At 43.1% G+C, this 16059-nt stretch overlaps 1 protein-coding gene across 3 annotated transcripts in view; it reads right to left on the reverse strand.

Moving 5' to 3' along the window:
- LOC128892853 (cAMP-specific 3',5'-cyclic phosphodiesterase) overlaps positions 1-16059 on the reverse strand; it is a 179014-nt gene that overhangs the window by 112595 nt on the left and 50360 nt on the right. Inside the window, exon 2 of one of the 3 annotated variants that reach the window (XM_054153448.1) lies at positions 11260-11597. The exons of the other annotated variants lie outside the window; for them this stretch is intronic. Within the exon in view, the coding sequence (XP_054009423.1) occupies positions 11260-11393 (134 nt within the window). The 5' untranslated portion in view covers positions 11394-11597. The remainder of the gene's footprint in view (positions 1-11259; positions 11598-16059) is intronic. 3 annotated transcript variants of the gene reach the window in all.

The following is a 16059-nucleotide window of genomic DNA, read 5'->3' on the forward strand; positions in this document are numbered from 1 at the left end:
ACTAAAAATAGAGTATTGAAAGAAAATTAACACGCGTTTTTCAAAATTATACCGTTTCAATGGTGTAAAAGAACATTATTGATTTTACGTTAACAAATTTTAATTGGTAGAATAATATACGGAAGATACAACGACCGTATATTCGAATAAAACAAACGAATTAGTGGTCGAGTGTTTAAATTTGAAAAAATTAAAAACGACTGCTCCCTTTATCAAGTGGCTAAAGTCGGTAATCGTCCGACATCGCATCGTAGCGCCACCGGTAGATTAGGAGTGAACTATCTGACACGGCACGGTAGCATACTACTGCTTGAGAGGTAACTAAAATGTCGACAAGGAAACACCGCACACGAACATTACACCAACTTTCGAACGCTATATGTTATATCTTTATATAAATATTTATGAATATATTTATAATTGGTCCTTTTATAATAAAACAAGCAAATGATTGTTGCTCGATCGACGCGTTCTCGTTTCTATTTTAGGTATATGTAGTTGGCGGTAACAACCGACAGCCTCTTAGCGCGAAAGGCGGTTTGACGCGAAAAGCTAACTTTTGTCGCAACGCTAAAGTTTCTCGAGAAGAATTACAAGTTTTAGTCGGTGTAAGATGCCGTTGAAAGCAACTCCTGGCTAGTTTTATAATTTGATTAAGAAGTCTGGCTGATATTGATAAAACTGCAGTAATTCTCTCAAAGGACTTGCAATTCCACTTCTAAATCAGAGGTTTAACGCTTAACGTCGTTACCTTTGTCCTCAAAGTTATTAAATACGCGTAAATGAATTTCGAATTATACGAAATGTTTTCCATGAACTTCAAGGGGAATTCGTTTCACGTGAGTCACGAACAAAGGACAGGGAAACGAAGGCTATGCGTTACTTGGTTGAAAAGCATCCCTATAAAAGTCTACCGTCGCCGTCGTTGCAACGAATTCATCTTGCAAAGCTTTCTAGACAACGCTTTGGTCGTTTAACGAGCCGAAGCAGAAGCAGAAATACATGGATTTTAAAAAAAACTATCGCGGTTTAACAATCGTTTCTTCCAATATTTTACGAAAAATTCGATCGATACGAAAATTAGCTCTTGTAGAAGCAGCCTTAGGATACGAACACGAAAGCCGTGTGTTCGCGGCTGACTGGGAAAGATTGTCCGTGAAAGAGGCTTGAAAAATATCAACAGTGTCCTTTGGCTGTGGTAAGAGGTGATTGAAAGTGGTTGGGCACAGATCCAATAGCCTTACACGAAAAACGATCAAGTATAACGTGTGCTAGTCTAGGAAAGGCCAAGTTTGTACTATGTTACTATGTATATGTATATGTATATGTATATGCATATGCATACAGGGTGTCCCAAAAATGTTGGAGGTCCTTGAAAGAGGTGATTCGGGAGGTGATTTGAAACAACTTTTTCCTTTGCAAAAATGTCGGATGGGGTTTCGTTAAGTAGATATTAATAAAGAAATCCCGACCAATCAGAGCGCGCGGATACCGTTGGAGCGGCCGCGTCAATATCCTTCGATGCACGTCGAGTCACTTGTTCGCGTACGAGAGCGGCTACCTAGCGCGTAGCCATCGCTATCGCGGCCGCTCCAACGGTCTACGCGCGCTCTGATTGGTCAGTGTTTTCCGTTAATATCTCTTCAACGAAGCCTCGGACAACAATTTCGCTAAGGAAAATGTTGTTTCAAATCACCCCCTGAACCACCCTTTTCAAGGACTTGCAACATTTTTGGGACACCCTGTATACAGGAGAAATAAGTAAAGGTAATCCGTTGTACCCGATATTAGTATTTTAATCGTCATTTTTAGACGATTGACAGTGTTTTGCCACTGCCAAAGTCGGTGGGAGCCACACACTGATCATTTGGAGAAACTCCAACTTGATGGAAACCGATACTTGGATGTTTCAAGATACCGTACCGATTTTTTTACAGATCAATGTTGACTCGTTAGATATTTAGGTATTAGCAGGTATTTTAAACGTGTTTAAGTATTCCAAGCATTCAAGGTATCGGGTTATCGAGACATTCGAAATTTATGTATGTCGATATACATGTATGTACACCTACATACATATAAGCTGAAAGACAGATTGATGCTTTAAAGTTTTCACCAGACCAACTAGGTCGAAGCTGACAGTTAAGCGATTAGGGAGATTTCAAGTTGCTACAACTAGGTATTTGAATGCTGGAAAGTTCTAACTTTATAAAAACGAGCGGTTATCCGTTTTTAGGCATTTCGAAAAGCTGTTGATCGTAGAATGAAAAAATATGCAAGGTCGAGCGACCAGGCGAGTCGATTTACAAATTAATATCCAATCTATTTCCACGTATCGACAAGCTTTCGACAACATCACGGAACCAAACTACAACAGAAACTCTCTATTTCCACGCAAAGCATACTCGGTAACGAGTAGGCGTGCCATTAATATATTTTCCATAAACACGTTTCTCGCGACATAGCTAATTCAGACTGAAAATTGCATCGCCCTCGCCGACAATTTCACAATCAAGCGCCATTAACGGTGGTTACTCGCCGGTAGTTTCTTCTTTAGCTCCAATTTTTCATCACGAGAAAACTAATTATTCATATGACGCGAATCGGGCTTGACGATTCATCGATCGACTCCGACTTGACAAGAGCTATTACTTTTTATTTTCCTGGCGCGAAGATTACCTACCGATTAAATCTCTGATAATTGGGCAATATCCGGTGCTTCGAGTGCTTCGCTCGCGCGGGTTGCGAGACGAATCAACCAACGCCGACGCGACGCGACGCGACGCCATGTATTCCGTTGGGACTATTCGAAAAGAACAAACACAATATTTTTGCCTCCGCTAATTGTACATAAACGTCTAAATATTATTGCGATATATTACTTGGAAATTCTTTAGAGTGTTATTGTACCAATTACCTCCACGTTCCTCGATTCTCACCTGAATCGCGTGCAACGCGACTCGTTGACCAAGGTTCATCGTTCAGCTTTTATAGGTCAAGTTCTCGTTTCGTCTCGCCGTAGGAGGTGCAGCAAAACCGCGAAAGCTCGCGGGTGTGCCCTGTTCGCGAGCAAGTTAATGGGTGCAACTTGACCCAGGCCTAGAAACGGCCTAGTATTTCCTGCTTCGCGATATCGCTCAAGGTTACTAGCTGTCTGTTCTTGAATAAAGGATACCCACCGCTAACGATCGTCGAAGCACGACCCATCGAACCAGAACCAAACAAGTTTCCGAGATGCTGCCATTCCGTTCACCTCAGAATTTTACTACTTTGCGATTATTTTTGTCCAAAGGGAGATTCAACAATATATTGGTATCAGGCAACAACTAGATGCACTCATCGGCGTAATCCTGCTATTTCTCCATTAGAAACGTATAAATCGTCGGCGTGGTTGAAACATTTCATAGGTACCTATACCTACGTTACCTTCGACACGATTCAGGCTAGTTTTCAGATGAGATTAAATCAACGTTTCGCGTCGTGGACCGCGCCTATCGATTGGAAATCAAAATACAACTGTAACTGGTTAAAATTTGATTGTATACCAATGCGCGGTGGCGCTTTGACGACCGGTGATATCGACCGCCCCCGAAACGCGTCCTGGTCCCAACCCCCTTTGCGCCTACGCGAATAACTAACCGCCCTCTCTCCCTTTCTCACTCGACTATCTCCGACACTAGCATTCGAGCGTAAAACTTGCATTTTTTTATTCAACCCAACGAGGAAATCTCGAAACGGAACGTCTACGTCGATGCTAATGTCGAGAAAATTTGATTCGAATAATAAACGACCACTGATGTAAAACTAACGTACAACGATTTACCGCTTTATAGTACAAATATCAAGCATGCGAGAACGATCACGTAACAATAACACGGATTGCTAACCATTTTTTCCGACGAAACTCGTAATACGTTGGCGTAGATCAGCGATAACGAGTACCGGCCGACGCGACGCGACGCGACGCGACGCTTCCGTCGATTCAACATAACACAACGTTTTTCGATCGCTGGAGAAACGATCGTGCGTGTACCACGAACCCTGATAGCCAAAGATTTCGAGCTATAGCGAATTAGGGACCGTACTCTGACTCTGTTACGCTAAAGGCTACAGACAGACGCAACGTGTCATGAAAATAGTTTCCATTTCAACCCTCTGTGAAAAATAAGTTGAAAATTTCCAGGGAAAAAATAGATCGTTACCCAATTATTGGTACGCTTTATACAACGACGCCGCCGCGCCGCCGGTGCCGCCGACACGTTAAGCGACTCTGTTTACGAAATCATCCGACTCGTGGGTAAATTATTTCTGGGCTCTAAAGAACTTCGCAAAATCCGCATCCGAACGATTTCACGCACGAAAGATTACGTCTCGCTCGATTAATCAGCTACGGTTCCGTCGTTCGCCGAATGGCGGCGGCGTCTAATTACGCGTCAGAAGAAACGAGTTACATTTGTGCAAACAACGAGTAACGGACGTTGGTAAATTAGAGCGCTTAAACGATTGAGCCGACGAGTCATCGAAAACGACCTAATTTTTCTTTGAAATTACTTGTAAATCGTTTCTTCGGCACAACTAGATTAAACTTTTCAATTAGACTTTCGCTGATATCTGTTTTACTTTTCGATAAAGAATGATTTCTCGGCAATTTAGATGTTTAGTAATTAACGCAAATAGCTGTTTGGAAGAAATAGCCGTATTCTTTGTGGTAATGCAAAGAATTAAGGTTTTCGCGAGTCGCTAACTGACTAACATATACTCGTACATATGTATACGAGTATGTAGTTAGAGCGTTTAGTTGCGATAAACTGCAAACACGTTACGGCTCGTGTCACCAGTATTCGTTAACCGATAAAGCGTTCGTTTCGTTTGCTTAGCTCTGATACAAGTTGTTGAATGTATTATATCGAGAGTTTGAAACTTGCTTTCGCGATTCAAAGTATTAACATTTAACGTATTAATTGGAAATTCGAAAAACGACGGCGACGATAGCAGGAAGGTATCGACGCCCGCTGGCTGGTGCACCGAGCTGCAATCGTTGTTACAGAGACGAACGTTCACGACGCAGGCGCAGGCGCCAAGATATCACCAGACGCGTGTTGATAGCCGCGATATTATGCCAATAGACACGAGCACAGCTCGGTTTCGTTAAGCATACGGCGTAAAATTACACGCTGTGCACCGTGTCGTTTGTACAATTTTTTTGTTTGTTCGTAGGTCTATATCGAACTCGTAACTTTATTCTCCACTTTGCTCGCTATTCTTTCGTGTGATAAGTCAAGTGACCAACTGTGTAACTGGACGGAAAGGTCGGTTGCCGTCCTCTTGGTGGATTTGTATTCGAGAGGAAGATAATCTACTCCCAATCTACTTAATATTAAGCTAGCAGCGCCACGATTTTTTTTTTTTTTTTAAATCGCACGAGATATAAAATTACTGTTTGTGGTAGAAATTTGTAAAAAATATATACTAAATATTCCAATAATCGGACAATAATAAGTCCGATGTGATTCTGCTGATTTAGTCCTGGCAGTTTAAGAGAGGTCTTCGAACCTCCTAAAAAGGAGTACTTCTGGTCGAGAGGGACACACCGAACAACCATCCGAAATGCAGCCACCTTACGAACGAAAACTGGATGCAAGGCTATCGGGGAGAGGTTCGTGGTCCTGAGGGATCGATACGAACCGTTGCCTACCTCCGGTGCACAGGGTTGCACGTTCGCCAATAGGCGACAGCCCAGTTTCGTCGGTTGCAAAACCCAAGGAAACCCTGGGCCATGCGAACTTGTCACTGGAGTTACGTGGGTCGTTGGAAGAATCCTCGACTAACGAGACACGTGTTCGCTGAGAAGACGTTCATCCCCGGAATTAAATGCGTCTGTTTCTTAATCTGCGGTTAAGCTTTATTAATCGAGCGTCACCGTCGCGTCGGTTCTTTTCAATCCAAAGCCCAACGTCTTACCAAAAGTGTATAGAATGGGTCGAGTTGTTCACGAGATACCGTACCGGGAGACAAGCTTAACCTTTCTCATAGGCACCCACGTCTCTCGTAATACCTACAGATCGACGTGTCACGTACAAAAATTTCAAGTGTCGACAATACAGGATCGACAAATGACTTGACAATTGACGCAGTAAAATACAACCATCGCGAATCGGGGAGGTAGAAGATGGAACGAAATTTGAGCGTAACAGGCCACGAAAATTCCCTCGATTTCTCGCTTGACGGTCCGGAATTCGCATTATCGGGATGCTATTCGTTATGTCGATACCAACTACGTTGGTAGTTGGCGAATAACATTGAATGGAATGCGATCCCGTGGCAGAACTCGTTCGTATCATACGAGAAAACGGGATACGAACGCGATCGCGATTCGGACGAGGAGGGGAAGACCTGAAAGAGGAGAACGGAACGGAACGAGCCACGAAAGACTATAAATAACAAGTTAATAAAACATCACTCGGTGCTCTTCACCTTTGGAATGCGGCATCGATAACCCAAAGAGGAATCGCGTACACCGGGTGTCTCTTTTATCGTGACAACTTGCTTTCGATTACACGGCAAGAAGATTGTTTAACGAATTACACAAACGGTAAGCAAACTTTTAACGAGAGTACAACTTTTACGCGAAATAGACATTAAAAAATGATGGTTTTAGACGCCTAGTTTCTTGCATTCTGTATGCAAGCGTTAACGCGAAAAGTGGCCCGATGCTTTTTCATTTGAAGAAAGAAGTGCTTCGTGTCTCTTGCAAATTCGTGTAGCTGTCAGAGAGCGTAAAACCGCTGAGATATTAAAAACGAAAAATACGAATTGTAGCACTCTACTCGCGTAACGAGGCCGACTCCGCGATGCGTTCAACTACATGTGGACTCACCTGTAACAGATCAAGATACGTCGTGTTAAATATAGTTGTTGGTATTATACAATAACTCGCGTTGATGAAAAAAGAAAAGAATTTCATCGTACCATCCAAGTCGAAGCCATTTTTTTGCTCGACTCTGATTTGGTTCTGGTTTTGATTCCAACATATACTAATTTTCGTGAAAAATTTGCTCAAGGCGAAGCATTTCATTTTATGGCCAAGGCCCTCGAACGAAAAGGTGCTCTGATTTCTGAGACGCGTTTGCAACGTAGAATAAATCGAAGAGGAAAGTAGAGGTGAAAAATGCGGTATTAGACCATCATGAAATCGATATTTCCGGATGCGTCCGGTGTCGCGGCGGCTTATGGACGCTCAGTTCCTAAGCTTTCGCTCGAGTTGTGCTAGCTGAGAAAATATTCGCGTCTTCCCACCGTCGGCGTCGTTTATATTATCATTACCGCACTCGCCAACACTTTCACCAAGCCCGAGTCGGTAGTAAAAATCTTAAGCTTGTAATCTTGTATTCGCTAGTGAAACGTCGAAAATTTGCTACGCTTAAATAAAAAGCGCGGATGAACAGGACAGAACAGTCGTGTTTAACGAACGTGTTCAGAACGATCGCCACCCGCTGTTCCCGACACGGAAGTCGACCGCACGTCTCCGTGACAAATTCAACAGTACTTTCAACGTATTTTTCCGTCCGTTGGTAGCCGAGAGTGGCGAATAAACGTCTCGTCCAGCAGACGAGATAACAAACGACGCTTCAGCTGGAATGCCGTTTCTCTGGATGCGAAGACACGAGACGGTTAATCGAACCGAAACGAAACAGATCTTCCGGAACGAGTTCTCTGTCTTCGTTTAAGAGGAAGGATTGGGGACAAGTATATCCTCCTATTTACCATCGTTCGAGGGTGTTCCAAGTCTCTCTCGACTTCCATTCTCGCCATAGCGCCACTCCGCACCGTCTATGTACGTCTGTTGGATGTCTTCGATTGTCCTCCAAGGAGAAACGGAACACACTTTGACGCTCGACAAGTTCACGAGAAATGCTTAACTAGATCTCGCCTCGATTCTGATAGCAGAATCCCTGAAAGCTGTGCGACTAACCTAACCTAGATCCGTTCATTATAATCTAGACATTCAAAGTTTTACATTCGGATTGGCCTTCGAAAATAGGTGTACGGCAACGGTCGAATTGTATCGAGTAGACGCTAACAAGAATACGCCAGTCAACGTTTTGCCTCTAGTTACATACTCTCTGTTACATACTTATTTCTCGCAAGAGATTATGTCCGGCAATACAATGAAATGGCTTGAATGTTCGTCGAGAATGAAGACTCGTTAATAACTGCCATTGTTCCCTCGCGTATCGACCTCGTCCATTAATCCGTGACCAGAGTTTGACGTGGCAACGCAAAGTACGATAGATTTTCAGATAATTCCATTAACGTTGACGTCGATGAATCAAACGTACGATGAGTTTGAGATTAATCTCCTTGTTCGTAAAAGATAAAAATACCAAAAGAACCGAGAACATGGTCAAGATTCGTAAACTTTGCTACCCTTTCGAAATTCAATAAAGAACGCGGAAGAAACTTTACCGTTTATTATATAGTAGTAGCGCAAGATGTAATTGTCTATTTTAATGCAATTCAAACTGGTAATTAATTTATCTTCGAAAGTGGGACGAACTGCTGTAGACACGAGTTGTATTCTACGTTGCATCTACGATACAACAAACTGAGCTGGAGCAAGCAAATTAATTATACCGTCACTTGATACAGAATAATAAAAGGTAATTATAATTTAATTATGCGTTCCAATCGTCGAGCAGAAATGGGCATATATTTTAATTCGCAACGTTTCGCGACCATCGTGAAATACATTGTAATTTTCTGTAATAATTCAGGCTGTAACGTCGCGTATGTAATATTTGATTATTATTCGTTAGTCGAAAGTATAACTAGGATATATTTTTGTGATATCTGGTCCAGGACCACCCACGGGACTTTGACTGGCGTTCTTATCCTAGTCTTACCATCGAGCGTTTGTTGTTTGCAACATGGACGAGGTTCTAGACTCCAGAAAGCACCGTTGACACGTGCCTGGTATATTAATAGCCAATTGTGGCAAACACGTATTTACACGCGCCTCGTACGACCGTTCTAAGGTGACGCGAACATCTTTTTGCGACGTCACTTAAACATTCTGGTCACGCTCATCGGAACCACGCTGTCCATCCTCGATTCTCGCCTGGATCTACTTGCACCGATACCGATCCAGACGAAACGAGTCAACGATTAATTAACGAGTCGTTGGTTTGTTTCATCATTTTTCGACAAAACAAAGAAATATTTTCTGGGTAATGAGAGCATCGAAATAATTCATAATTTTTAACGAACAATATATTTCTACGTTGAAAGTAGGAACAAATAACAAGACTGTTTATTAATCAGAAACGTAATAAAAGTTTAATCGATTATTCATCGTTTTTTCTACTTTTTACACGAAATTCGTAATGGAAGAAATTCGTCAGGTTCCATTAAGCACGAATCTCTATAGGCTATAAACTGATAATCACCATTACAAATGTTCATCGTGAATAATAAGCTTGCAAATCACGATTGCGGCTCCGGCGCGCGGCGCGGCGCGGCGTGGCGGCGGAAGTGCGTTCGAATAATCGACCACTGTCGACTTTAATCCCCTGACTCTGGCGAACGTAGCGGCTTTGGAAAGAACGAGTAGGTTGTGATTAGAATAGACGAGTGCGTCGGCCGATGGGAAATGTATTTATTGTAATTAAAAAGCGAAATATCGAATATAAGTAAGGGAGTGATGAATTTTCCACTCGCAGGGTATTTCGTTTAAAGCGTCATGGTTACGTACATCACGAGGGAACGAAGCTATAAAAAAATATTTGTACTAAAGTTATTTGGTACGGAAGACGAGATTGCATTACTTGTAAGCGAATCGTTACATATACCAAGAGACCGTAATCTTTATGCTTCAGGATCTCTAATCGCCTTAAAAGACTCCCTTACCTTTCCAGCTTAGAGGCGGAAAAATTGAACGAGAAGGCGCTACGATGCCGACGCGACAAAAAATCTTATCAAGTTTCGCAGATGCTGTAGCACGAAAATAAAATTTCCACGAGATCACTGAAACGATACCGTTTAAGCTCCGACGCGAACAACTTTTTCCTTCTTTAAAATTAATTTCGTATCGTTATCCGAATAAAATAGTGTCCGATATATTTCGAATAGAAACTCCTATATGTGTATCCTATGAATCGATAAATATTATTCGAGTGCCGAATCGAGTTGCCGACGAAGGGAATTGGATCAAAGATGAAAGGAAACGAATTTTTATCGGTTCAATGGACAAGTTCGGAAGCTGTCTTCGATGCAACGGTCGACCACGGAATTTATTCCATTTCAGAATTATTCTCAGAATCACGGTTTCGGTCGCGTGCTGATAAATCTTTCCAAGGTTTAATTAAATTTCGAAATTGGAACGGTGAACTGAATCGGACGAGAGGTGGTCAAACAAATCGACGGAAATTTACTCCGGGGCAGTTGCATTGAATCTATTTTCTTTTTTCCTTTTACCGTTTACCATTTTTACACATTTCGCCCAACCATTACAGCGATTTTAACGCGAAGTAAACACTTTCGTTGTTCACAGGACACCGGTATTTTAATAACATATGTATTTCAATGAAACTTTCGACATTTTTCACGAATTTATCGACACGCAAAAACAACTTGACTGCATGGAAAGATCAACCCTTAAACCTGGATACAAATCTTTTGGCAATTGCCATTCGATTCGTCTGGTCGATAACATCTGCCCATCGAACACGGACAAAAATTCTATCGGACCGAATCCAATTTCCTCTGAACCGTTTACCTCAACAGGTGCAGCAGAACCCCGCTTATGATTGCAGTAGGGCTGTTGAAATCTGACGATATTCGAGACAGATTGATTTTTGAGAAAATCGAGAAACGCAGGTTCAGGGACCTCCGGTCATCCGAACGTTTCTCGAGGATTATTAATGTGTGCCGATTCAAAGAATTCTGATCAACTTTCCAACCCTGATACAATATTTCCCTTACAAGCACGCGAATCTATGTACATTTAATGTATCTTTAATTTCTGCCGACTCTCACGCAGGATCGAGATATCAAGTTTGTCTACAACGAAAACGGATATTAACCATGAAAAGAACAAATTTGATGCATATATAGTAAATGTAATCGTGTTTTTGTCCTTTTGAAAATATTGTTGGGTGGCTCGCGGCAAGCTACCACATAGCTACCTAAGTAAACCCAGAGGTTTGTAGATAGAACTTGAATCAGGCGTTGATTGGGTGTAGAAAGGGCAAAGAAACTCACCCGCAGATCCAGGAGTGCCTCCTCCTGGGCACGTTGCTCTGCGGAACGAGCAACAAAGGTACGGTGCCCTTGGTGGTTCCACCATTTCCGTCGCCGGCCGGAAGCCTGAGCTCCGGTACCTGAAGGCTGCTCATCTTCGACCGTGTCACGCTTCACGTCACCAAAACGACACCACCTCGGCCTCGGCACGGGCGTCCTCCTCGCAGACCCATCGATCACGCATCACTGACTTCTTGGCTCGTTCGGCTTTCACCGAATCCGCAAGAATCACTGCCGTCCACTCTGTCGCTCCGCTTCCTTCCTTTTCTGCTCCTCGGTTATCGGACCCTCCGCGACGACTACGAAAGGGACATTCTCGATCTGTACTCGCGGAAACGAAATCGCTGCCGCATCTTCTCTCATCCGAGGATAGAGGCTACGCACGGGAAACGCGACGCCTTCACTCGCTACATGTTTCCAGACGGAAGTAAAATACCAACGAAACTTGCAACCACTGACAACCCAGTTTCGTTTGCATTTTCGTTTCGTAATTTTTCAAACGAGCCCCAATTATTATTGGCCAAATTCGATCCACTCGAGTGTCGGAATTCCCTTGACTCTTTACGAGATAAACGATGGCGGCGTATAACGATCGTATACAATTTTGGAAATTTACTCAAATTCCCATCGTCTGTCAAACACAGATCAAGGGAAATCTTCCTACTCGTGAGACTCGCATGCGCTTACACGAATAATGTTTTTTCAATAGTATCAGTGCTATGCGAAACGTGAAAATCTTTCCACTTTCACAGTTGTTGTTCTTCCCCACTTCCAGTCAGATTAATTACACGTTACATCGTCAAATTCGATCGATATGGATTATCGCCATCGCACCTCCGTCACATTTATTTCTCTGTCTAATTAATAATAGTCGCGTTAGAGTACGCGTTTGTTACTTTAAGTTAAGTTAGTTGGTTGTACGAGTATCCGTCCTCTATCAATCGATTATTAATCAACTTGTTTCGTTTGTTCAAAGGTCCATACGAGTGACCAACTGTGTGACTGGGCTGAAACGTTGATTGCCGTCCACTGGTGCGTCTTATTCAAGAAAAAGACACATATCGGAGTATCAACAAGTTTCGTGTCTCGTCATCGCCTCGAAGTCCTTTCTCTGTATCGAACGGTGGGCTATTGTCCGGAAAAGTGGCATTGCTCGATGACGTAGCAGGGGAGACTATGGAAGACACATCGAGCGAGTAATCCGTGAAATTCATAGCGATTATCGACAAACTCTACACTTCTAGAGGTCTCGTTATGGCGAATGACAATTGTTAGACACCTTGGCTCGAGTGATTGTGATAACGTCACATCTGGCGCGCGCGCGCGCGTGTGTGTTTGTTCAATCACGGTGTCGGAAACTGTGCCAGAAACTGTGTCGGATGTTCCCTAATGAAAGAATCGCGGTTTTTGTTCGGCGACCAGCTCCTTCTTGTTTGCTCGCAGCATTTTTTTGCCAATGATGAAACGTCAATCCTGACCGTGAACATACATAAGTGTGCCGTACTGCGAGCAAGTTTAACGTTGATCGCGATACGTGTAAGATTACATTCGGATGGAAACCAGCAACCATAAACATGTATGTATGTAGTTCGTTACGCGATTCAAAATTCTACGTAACCATCATTGTTTTTACTGTACGATACGGTACGTTTTTTCCGACTGTTTTTCTTTCAGTTAACGGGGTCGCAAATGAAATGTACATAGTTTAACCGTACGTCGCGACTTTAAAAGAATTTAATCAAAGTTGAATTGGTATTCGCAACGAGGTGCGAGAATATTCGGTATGCTTCGGAAAAAGGGGGAACGACGAGGCGTCCTTGATTTTGTATGTTCAATTTCACAGTCAGAGGATCGTACACGTCGGAATATAACGTCAACTATACTTAACCGAAAGTACAAGTCATCTAGAAAAATCTGATCGACCGTGGCATCCAATGGCTCCTATACGCGATGCAAATAGGTCGTCGAGTAATAATTCGGGCTATTCAGGGTCTGCATCGTATTCGCGTTAACGATAACGATAGTCTTCCTAATAGGGATCTTTTAATCGATTTCTCGATACTCGTGTAATTTTTGTTCAAAATATTATATATCGCTACTCTACACGCTGTAATGCTGCACCAGTGGAATAATCGATAATCGATCGACGACGAGACGGTCGCTTTGACTCCTGTCGAGGCGCAACAAGCGCTCGCTTATTAATTATAATATAATAAGGGGGTCGCGTGTGTAGCTGCATCGTTGTACGACACGATACGCATTAATTGCACAGCCTAAGGTCTTTCTTTGACCCTTTCCCTCTCACACCACGACCTGAAGGCGATCGTTGTGTGGTTCGCTCAGGGCAAATCGCGCGTTTATTAATAATAATAGTAAACGTGCACCCGTGCATCATCGACGGTTTGCACTGCACGATGAAACTTGACGTCCCAACCCTCTTGTTTTCGCATGTTCGTTGAAACATCGCGTACACAGGGGCTGTTTGTTTTCCAATAACGAAAATATACAGAGTTGGCAAAGGTAGTACACGACCAGGGATACAAGGTTTCCCCGCGGAACGTTGAGATGGGTAAACGCGTCATATCTGCATATACATATCTGTATATGTAGAATGAATCCTGTCAGTCTAGGGTAGACAATTTATTCGCGATGTATCGACTCGAAATTTCAGTCATCGTTGAGTTTGAGCGAAAAGACGCCTTTTTTTGCTAACTCGCGACACCCTTTCTAGGGTTAACGGACAACTCGTTAATCGTAATAATGCGACGTTTCGTATAGTATACCTAATCGAATAATTTGTTTCGTCTGGAATCGTAGCTTGTAAGGCAATCTTCCGTTAACGAACGAGATCAGGTGTCGTTCGTTTACCTCGATCAAAGCCATCGCGTTGCGAAAATTACAACAGCCTCCTTGCTTAATGAAAATAGAGGACAACCCTGGACCGGAGAGTGTTTACCTTGTAATTACCGGCACGTTAACGAAGAAAATTTATCGACGAAACACGAGAGAGCTTCCCGTTGGCCCGTCTCGAAGAAAAGGATCACTGTTCTCGACCGAACGAGAACCCTTTCCACCTTTCCGGCAACCTCCTCGAGCTTTATCGTAACGAAGCTTCGCGTGCGGTCTAACAAAATTACGACGGGGGACAAAGTGCGTTGATTACAGCGAGCCTTACAGACTCCGGACTTGCGACGTAACACAACAACGCGAGGATTTCGTTTCATTGAGCAACGATAAGTACGGATGATCCGAGTTAGTCTAGGGCAGACGTTTGAAAAGAAAAAATCAATGTATCAAATCCTATCTAAAACTTGTTGTCGTTCCACGGTAAGCACGTACAAACACGTAATCACTGAGAAAATGATATTCAAACTTTGACGATACACTACAGATTTTCCATGTTTCAGAAAAATTGTTTCTCCCAACGATTTATCTTGGATAGGGAAAAATGTTGAATAGCTGTGATGCTTTCGAAGACGTCGCGTCGCCGTCGTGATATTTATTAAGCCGAGATGCAACAATTCCCCGCGGGAACACGAAATGAGGTTTCCATTGCGGAGAGATCGCACGTCTGTATCAAATCACGAGACAGCATTATGACATTGCCATTTCTGTGCCAACGAATATTAATTAAACAGAGATTCGCCAAGTAAAAGTAATAATCGACTCGTGAGACCTCACGGTCGAACAAGAGAAAAGATCCTTTGTCCGAGGCCAACGATGTCTCTAATCGGAAGAGAGAGGTTCACCGCGCGACTTGTCAAACACTAGCTCAAAGTCGCTTTCTTGTATTTGTTCTCTTGGCCACGACGCCGACGATTAAGTGTTGCAGTGTCGGCTTAATTACTGTTTCCTTCCCTTCGCTCCCGTCGCGCGTCGCGCGCGGCGTCACTTTGCGCTGCACAGAGCTCTTTCCGGCTTCTTGCTGTTTTATTTTTCGGTTCGGAAAGGTCCCTCGGGAAAGAGACCAACAACTGTTTGCAAGAGAATAAGATCTTCGATGATTACCATCGACCATGAAACAACCTTCTGCTCATGAACATTCCCGATCTGGATTTCGAAACTTTAACACGATCGATGGACATCAGATTTTATGTTAAATCGCAACGCAACTCTGCGAATAAAAGTCATAGCTTTAGGAAGAAAAAGTAGATAGAAAGAAATGGTCCCTTGAATAATTTTAAATGATTGAACATGAGCCAAAGCGGTGTCACTGCTTCAACAAGACACCCTACAGAAATTATAGCATTTCGTAGCATTCGAAAGGTAGGGCTGCAAGCTTCCGGATGGTTTCTTTAAAATCGTCCTATGGTTATTTTTATAAAACACAATCAATGTTACATAGCTGAGTAAATCAGTCGCATTCCCTGCAAAAGCAATTTCTACTATTGGTTGTACGATCGTAGAATCCAACGGTCAATAATTCTTGGCTTTCAGTTTGTTGCTAGCGAATCGAACGCATTCGATGGATCGTGTTCAGCACCGCATACAAATTCCGATCATCCCAACGACAGAAATGGAATTCCCGGCATCCTAATTATTAGGGAATCTTGCGTAGAAACCGAAATCCTCTGGCATCCGAAGCTGCAGGATGGGAACGTCAGTCGTAGAGACGAGGAGCATCGATTCCATCGGTTTTTCCCGATCGGGCCAACTATTAATTGGAACGGAACGGAACGGGTTCCGGCGTCGATCGTTGACTGCACATCGCACTTGGTCGCGAGTCCCCGACGTCGACGTTTCCTTTCGAGAGGTCGCCGT

The sequence above is a fragment of the Hylaeus anthracinus genome, unplaced genomic scaffold (genome assembly GCF_026225885.1).
Source record: "Hylaeus anthracinus isolate JK02 unplaced genomic scaffold, UHH_iyHylAnth1.0_haploid 2, whole genome shotgun sequence".
Lineage (NCBI taxonomy): Eukaryota > Metazoa > Arthropoda > Insecta > Hymenoptera > Colletidae > Hylaeus > Hylaeus anthracinus.